We start from the raw sequence: 8,194 nt of genomic DNA, 5'->3' as shown, positions 1-8,194 counted from the left end.
GCATGATGAAGGGAAAGTGAGATTGAATTTTTAGGTGAACATGGACCAGAATCTTGACTGCCCGAAAAAAGCATATTACGTGCATGTGTCTAACTCCAATCGAGGGAAATTTTACACGGCAACGATTGATGAACCTCAGCACATTAACATCCAAGTAACATATAAGTTTTTTGATGTTTTTTAACTGTCATGTCCCCCAAATGTCACGACCTGAGTGTACAAGTATCGGGATCAATTTTACACCATATAGGGAATTGATGAACAGAAAAACCTACCGAGATTGGATCAGGTGGTGTCACTAGAGGGAGGTGAGGGCTTCTAGAGCACATTGAGCGTAAAGGTGGCAAACGATTAGGGAGGGGCCGAAGAAAAGGGTGAGGGTAAGGGTGGTGGTGGAGGAGGAAGGGGCATATGATCATAGCGTTGCTGGAGGGAGAGTGAGGCCGAAAGAGAAAGAGAGTGAGTGAATAGGTTTGAGGAGGAGTAGGGGATTATAAGAAAGATGGGGTGGAGAAATCAATGATGATTAGCGTTGCCTAAGTCGACCCCAACATTTGGGCCCACGAGATGGGTCGTACCTAGTTGATATGAGCGTCATTCACAATCGAAGCTAAGTTTGGTCGGTGAGTGTAACATCGACTCGTTGTCACCGCTAATTCATGGTAGGTGAACATTACATTGACCAGTGATCTCAGTGTTCGCCAAAATCGACGCTAAGTGGCGTCGGTCAGGCAAACACTAAAATTAACTGAGTTTTATGTGTTGCATTGGTTTAGCATGGTGGAGGAGGTAGCTGCTAGGGTGGAAGCAGTGGTGGTGGTGGTGGTGGTGGTGGAGGTGGAGGTAGCTGCTATGGTGGAAGCAGTGGTGGTGGTGGTGGAGGTGGAGGCAGCAGGGCGGGACGGAGATGATAGGACACAACGACGGAGAGAACGTGGAGGTGAGGGCCGACAAGGTGAAGGAAATAAGTGGTAGCCAAAGAAAAATGGAAAAAACGTAGACTAAAAAGGAGAGAAAATCCACTTATTTGAATAGCAAAACCACTTAGTGTGAGGAATATCCACATATTATGAAAAAACAACTTACAAGCAAAAGGAGAATCTCCTTAGAGGAGGGGGAACCCCTAAAAAGGAGTGGTGGCACCCTCACTAAAGTTTCTCTCTTGCTCTCACTTTGCTTGGGCAGAAAGAAGATGGCGGAGCTACATTTCAATTTTATATTGTAAATTAATTCTATGAGAATTTACACCATGGACCTTCAACTTGCACTTTCTCTATTATCCTTGCCCCTCTCTCATTTTGAATTCATACTATTGAAACTTTTGGATAGAATGAGATTTTTGTTGATCAAAGTTATAAAATAATTCATTATCTTAAATCATTTGTGTTAAATTTTATAAAACTAAATAGGCTGACATAGTAGTTCAATACTTTATTCATATTGTTCAGTACGCTGACAATAAGACCACAAATTAGTCTTATAAAAGTTGAACAACAATATTCAATAGTCTTATTTCATATTTCAAAAACAGGAATAAATGGCATTAATCTTGATGCATAATAATATTAAATAATACACTTATTCTTTATTCGTACATTTTATGCATAACCAAAGACAGTAAAAGAAAGTGCAGAAGCTGATTATTGATAAGAAACACAATAGTTATGATATCATACTTATCCTCTGCAATTCTAGTTTCCTAGTTAAATAGGAACTGAAAGGGCTTTAGGGAATGGGTTATGACCATCAATTGAAATTGTCCCAAACTTGCAATCCACTGAAATTATTGGAGTAGAACCACTTGTGCCGTTTGATCCTTCACCATTGATAGTTTTGTTGATAATATGGAGCAGAACATTCTCAAGCTCTGCCCCATCTCTCCAAGCATGTACCTCTGCCTTTATGGCATTGGAGTTTTTAGATACTAAATCACACAATCGGAAGTTTGTTCTAGGCATCAAATAATCACTATCTTTGAGCTTCAAACTTGGACAAAAGTCTCCACTTCCATCTCCAAGATAGATCATGAATTTCTTCTTTCCTGCAGCATCAAGTGAATTTTGGATCCTATCCATCACCAATCCCTACATGTCATTAGAGGGAGAAAGTGTCAAAAATAGTTAAAAGTTCTAAAAAGATGAACTTTTTGCTAGTATTATATTGACAAAATTTAATCACTATTTTGCCAGAAAAGTGATTATAACAAATTATGCCTTGTACCTTTTATTTTGACTACAAAAAAGAAAAAATTTACCTAATCATCCATCAATGAAACCGAATACCAGAACAAGAAACAAATACCACATGGTTAGCTAAAACTTTTAGAAATTCAGTATACCACTAAGAGAATCATATACCATATGTTTACCAAAACCTTAGAAAATTATGTGGGTATTTAAGATATTGTTTTCATCTTACCATTATTAAGAATGTGGAACTTGCATTAATGACAATCTCCCCTTAAATATCAAAGCATAAAAATATATATTTATTAAGCTAGGTTCCTTGCCTTGCACATGTTTGGTGGACATAGACTGCATCCATGAGAAGATTTCAGATAATCATAGTAGGGGCCAATTCTGAGCCTCCCTTCTTCATTAACAAAACTGGGGTTTGCAGTAATCTCTGAGAAACAATGCCTCACCCCATGATGCTTCAAAATTGTTTCAATGAAGAAAATATTTGCATCGCTCACAATCTTCAGCTCACACCTGAAATACAATTCCATCCAAGGTGTTAACACCTTCATCAATGAAACAGAGGTATAAAGATGCCACATGATGTTAACCATAACAATGAGATTTCATGACATATCCACACTTGATACTAGTAAACATACGGAAATTCTTCTACAATAACATGTTTGGATCATCTTATTTAATTTTCTCTTAGGAACAATCCTTGTACTCAGAAGCTACTATGAGTACTTGAGAAGCTTCGCCCCAAAATTGATTTTGGTAGTAGAATCAATGACAGAAGAACTTTCAAATGTGACTAGTTTTTTAAGCTATCAAAATTGATTATGAGGAAATAGAAATTGATCGAAACATGTTATTAAGGTGAGAGCGAAAAGAGAAACTACCCGAGGGAATGAGCTGCCTTAATGGCTGGAACAATGCAAGGATGTATAGGTGTCCTTTTCAGAACTTCAACAATGTCTTCAATGGTTTTTCCTTGTGAATGAAGTTCATTCATCATCTTATCCTATTAAATTTTATGACAAAACAAAGATTATTTCAAATAAGCTAGAAAAAACAACATTGTATCTGAAGCAAGAAAACTAAATTAAGGGAAGGAGAAGAAAACCATGAGAGGGTTCCAACCCCAAGGCGTGGTAGGAAGAAGCTGATAGAATTTCTCAGTTAAACCAAACTCATCAAGTAGCCAATTATCACTATCACACTCGATGATTGTGGAGTCAAAGTCAAAAACCACTACAATCCCAGCCATATTAAAGGCACAAAAGCAATATGGAGATAACTGTGAATGTGATCATAGAACAAGCTGAGAGAGTATTTATAGGCAAAGAAGAGCAAGCTTGCACGAGAAAAGATCCTTTGTGTTTGTTGGGAATTCTTCAAGTAAAAGATAACAATAAAATAAAGAAGTCCTTTTTTAAAGTTAGAGAGAGTGGTATAAAGTATACAAGGGAAAGAACTCGTAAACTCATTACTTTTTAGTAAAAAATGTCATGTTATTTCCTAATGTGATTTACTCGTCATCCAATATAATCATAAAAAATAGGCTTAAATACTCTAAGAGTCATTGAAATTGTGCTCCGTACGAAAATAAGTCCCTGAATTTTTTTTTCCGATTCCGAAACCCTAAAATTGTTTTTTTAATCAGAATAAGTCCATGCTCGTGTTTTAAGCTTATCTGGCATATTTTTTGCTGACTCAATATTTACACGTGGCTTTTTCCTTTATTTTAAATACACATGGAATTAAAAAAAACAATTAAATGTAAAAAGTTGGTCGATTTCTAGTTGGATGGGTCGGATCTAGTGCTATTGCTGAAACCACAAATGATGGTCTGGGCTAGGGTTATGGAGGAGGAGAAGAGATTTGAGGAGATCTTGCCAGATCTGAGGAGGGGTGTTGAAGGAAGTGCTCCACGCTGTCCCAAAGCGCAATGTTTGGGCAGGCTGGGTTTGATGATGACGGTGGACAACGACAGAGCAATGGTGACGGGGTCCAATGGCTGGGTTCGCCACTCTAAAGTCCTTGATTCCACCACTGCCCTTGGTGTCATTCCTCCCAGGTACGGCTGAGCCGATGATCAAGTGGTTCGACATCAACTAGAAAGTGATTAGTGCTTGATGATGCTTTTGTTGTGGTTTGATGATCTGATTGTTAAACCATTGTGTGTGTTGGTACCTGTCGTGAATCTTGTGAGTTGTGATTGTCAGATGACAGCAATTTCAATTTGGTACCCTTGGAGTTCTTCCTTAATTTAAGCAAGGGAATATAATCTCATAATCTGAGAAGCAAATCATTCGGTCTTTAATAGCCAAACTGCCAAAGTTATGTTACATTCCAGATTTGGCAATCACAATTGTTTAACCCTTAATTGTGTGATTTTCCTTATGATGCTATTGGTCATCAATGAATAATTAGGTAAATAAGGTTTTATATTTACATTTAATTGTTTTTTTTTAATTCCATGTGTATTTAAAATAAAGGATAAAGCCACGTGTAAATATTGAGTCAGCAAAAAATATACCAAATAGACTTAAAACACGAGTAGGGACTAATTCTGATTAAAAAAACAATTTCAGGAATCCGGAATCGGAAAAAAAATTTCAAGGACTTATTTTTGTACGGAGCACAATTTCAGGGACCCTTAGAGTATTTAAGCCTAAAAAATATATATCTATAGCTATCTCGTGCTACAACCGTGTGAGATGCAAATAGATACCGCCATCAGTCCATCACCATCAACGTAACACTCTCCTGGCTGGACTGGCAGCCTGAGAGAGAAAAGTGAATTGCATTACAAATCAATTTAATTAATCTCTCTTTGAATTAACTCAAGTCTTTAAATTTAAAAATCAATGGATGAGATTTGATTGGAGGGAGGATGGAGGAAAAGTAGGATCCAAACCCAGCTTGCACGTAAGAATGATATCTCGAAAATTTATGACCAAAAATATAAATTATAAAATACCCATCTTTTTTTTGAAACAAAAACACCCGCATTAAATTATTATTACAAGCAGTCTAAACAAAAATAAATTGTTACAAATAGTATAGATTTTTTAAGGGATTAATATCATATTAATTTTTTCTAGAGCTGATTAATTGTAAAACAAAAATTAATTTTTATAAAAATGATTTGAACATATCGATCATTTGATCATTTCACATCATTTAAAATTTATTAGTTATTTTAAAATGACTTCTACTAAATTTTTCTAATTTAAATAATTATGTTAAAATCTTTCATCCCTAATGTTTTTTTTTACATCAGAAAATTAAACTACAGTTCTTCAAAGTTGATCCTTGGACCTCCCCTTCCCCAACTCATATGTCACGAGATCTTATCACTTAAGTTATCTTTCGGCAACATACCCACTTATAAAAGCTTTGAATTAAAAATAAATTTTTTAACTTTCAACTAATTTATAGTAGTAATTTATAATTTATCAATATATAAACTGCAGCCATTTGTCACATAAAATAATTTGTTTGGACTTTATTATTAATACCACCCATAGATATTATAATATCGTCCTTATGTATATTGCAGTTTTAACGTGCGGCGAGAAAATAATGCATATACACTTTAAAGTGAGATATGCATTTTTTTTCATATCCCACCTTTAAATTGTGGTATCCCTTTAAATTCAATTTTATGAGTTCATTTATCAAGCTTCTACATCTTCAACACAACTCCACCACCTAATCCCACCCCGGACCACCACCACTTTGTTCAACATTGACAAAAAAAAGTGAGAGCTGCAAGCTTTTCAACCCCGATCAGATGAGAAAGTTTGAAGGTTTTGAACCCAACATTGAAGCTCAACGGAACCCAAAAATCAAGATCTCAGAAAATGCCAAAACTCAGTCGTCTATGTTGCACAGCTACACAAAAATTGGCAGAGTACCGGTACCGAGTACGTACCGGTACGAGTACGCAGTGAGTTGTCGTGGGTACGTACCTGGTACGTACAGGTGTTCTGTACTAGGGCAAGCTTATGTAAGAGAGACAAAAAGTAAACCCTAGCAGAGCACTAAAATAGCAAAACTACCATAAAAGGAATATTCTCATTAATGCTGAAAAAGTTGGTTTCGTACAAGTGGATGACCTCCCCTTTTATAGAGGGGGTGGTCATGATATGGATCTTTCCTATATTTGGGCCTGACAATCAGGGCCCAAATCCCCGTACATATAAGACAAATCCAAAGGAATCTTCCAGCTGGCTTGTGGGTCCATCACCTAAGGGAGGGCAATGAAGCTCGTCATGTTGCCTTTCCCGCCATGGCTATCTTCAATGATTATTTGTTCATTTTGGGCGGGACATAATCTTCTTTATGTCCCGCCCAGTCCACATGCCCCCAAGACATGAGACTCGAGTAGAGAGTTGAAATGTCTTCATCATGTTACCTAGTAGTTCGCCGCTATTGTTTATTCGTTCATCGCCATTTTACCTTCGTTGTTACATCGCCATTTTCACGCTTCGCCACCTTTGTTGCCGTTTCAAAGATATGTCGCCATTAATCATAACCGCCAACCACGTCTTTTCAACTGACGCACGTATCCTTATTTTCCGGGATTTCGTCATCATTTGTTATAAATGTAATCTTCAGTTGCGCGTCTCGAGGAGTAATGTCTTTTCGCTTCCTAACTTTTCGAATTTCAAATCCCACGATCCCACGATCTTCCCCCACTCATTCTCTCTCTTCCTTTCTCTCTATAAAATCCCCTTTTCACTTTTCATTTTTCACTTTCTTAAAACTTTTGCTCTGAAAACCCTTTTCACCGCAACTTTCATTCTCTTCTTTGAACTCCGGTGAACCTTTTCTTCCTCCGGCCGTCGTCATTGCGCGGTGCTCCCCTATCGCCGACGTTCTCCTTTCTCAAATTCACGGTTCTCCCTCTGGTTAGTTTTTCTCTTTCTTGAGACTCTTCGTTTACTTCTTTTTTCTCTGACTCTGTTCATCTTCTTTCTTCTTTTAACTCTGTTCATCTTCTTTTTATGAAACTGCCTCGCATGTCTTTACCAAACGCTAGCCTTTCTTCCCTAGAACTTTCTTCACCCTCCACGGAGGAGGAAGTTGTCGCCCCCTCTATAATTGAAATTCATTCCTCGCCTTCTACCCATGATGATTCCGGTCCCGCCGGCTCTGTAGACTCAATTCTCTCCTCTAATGGAGATTTGTCTTCACCTGAATGGCGCTCTGACGTGCATTTAGTTGAAGATAAATGTCTGTTGCATTCTATCTGGAGCAGCGTTGGGAGCATTAGTTCGCTTCGAATTTCTGCTCAAGGGTTCACGAAGATAGATCCCGCCACCTCGAATAATGAAGATCATCTGTTGAATGTCCTCCCATGTGGCGAAGATGACTGTGTTCTGTTGCGTAAAGAACCAGACGATGGATCGCCCGATTTTTTCTTTGTTTATGGCTATTTCTTCTTAGATTTAAACATTAAACTTCCTTTCTCGCCGTTTATATGTCACGTTCTTTCTTTTCTGAATGTGGCGCCTTGCCAACTCCAGCCCAACGCATGGGGTTTCCTCCGCTGCTTTGAAATTCTTTGTGAACACTTGAGTTTCACTCCAACCTATCCCTTGTTCTTCCTTTTCTATAAATCAGTCACCACTAAACCTACTTCTGTGAAATGGGTTCCACTATTAGCCCGTAAGAACATGAGTCGGTTTACCGCCCTTAAAAGCCATTACAAAGTATGGCAGAAGAAATACTTTAAAGTTGTGGAGTCGCCCGAAATAAAGAACTTGTTCCGAGATTCTGACAATAACCCCCTCTTCCCTTTTTACTGGACAAAGAACCCTCGCCGAAAAATATCTGTTTCATACGACGCCTTGGATGAATCTGAACAAGGCGTCGCCGATTACCTCCGCACACTACCAGTAATTTCCGGTCATGACTTGATTGAGGCGTCGAAGTCCGGCACTTTAAATCAATTTTTTAGTAAGTTTATAATCTTTGTACGTAACTTCTTTTTCTTTTTG

The 8,194-nt window shown here is 37.8% G+C and overlaps 1 protein-coding gene across 1 annotated transcript; it reads right to left on the bottom strand.

Moving 5' to 3' along the window:
• Window positions 1-1,486: 1,486 nt before the first annotated feature.
• On the bottom strand, window positions 1,487-3,539 carry LOC130749374 (inorganic pyrophosphatase 2-like). Its single transcript, XM_057602719.1, has 4 exons — window positions 3,307-3,539; window positions 3,083-3,204; window positions 2,510-2,711; window positions 1,487-2,084 (listed from the first exon to the last, which is right to left on the bottom strand). The coding sequence occupies exons 1-4, from the start codon at window positions 3,448-3,450 to the stop codon at window positions 1,704-1,706; spliced, it is 849 nt and encodes a 282-aa protein (XP_057458702.1). The 5' UTR covers window positions 3,451-3,539; the 3' UTR covers window positions 1,487-1,703.
• Between the last annotated feature and the right edge of the window lie 4,655 nt (window positions 3,540-8,194).

This window comes from Lotus japonicus, chromosome 3, assembly GCF_012489685.1.
Source record: "Lotus japonicus ecotype B-129 chromosome 3, LjGifu_v1.2".
Lineage (NCBI taxonomy): Eukaryota > Viridiplantae > Streptophyta > Magnoliopsida > Fabales > Fabaceae > Lotus > Lotus japonicus.
Note: the sequence above shows the minus strand (reverse complement) of the source record. Positions and strands in the feature narration are given on the sequence as shown.

What these genes read in the sequence shown, in the direction of transcription:
- LOC130749374 (XM_057602719.1), bottom strand. Translation starts at nt 3,450, where the DNA reads ATGGCTGGGATTGTAGTGGTTTTTGACTTTGACTCCACAATCATCGAG. An exon ending in GGGGTTGGAACCCTCTCATG is followed by an intron (nt 3,205 to 3,306) that starts GTTTTCTTCTCC and finishes AAAATTTAATAG; the next exon opens with GATAAGATGATGAATGAACT. An exon ending in GTCCACCAAACATGTGCAAG is followed by an intron (nt 2,085 to 2,509) that starts GCAAGGAACCTA and finishes AATGACATGTAG; the next exon opens with GGATTGGTGATGGATAGGAT.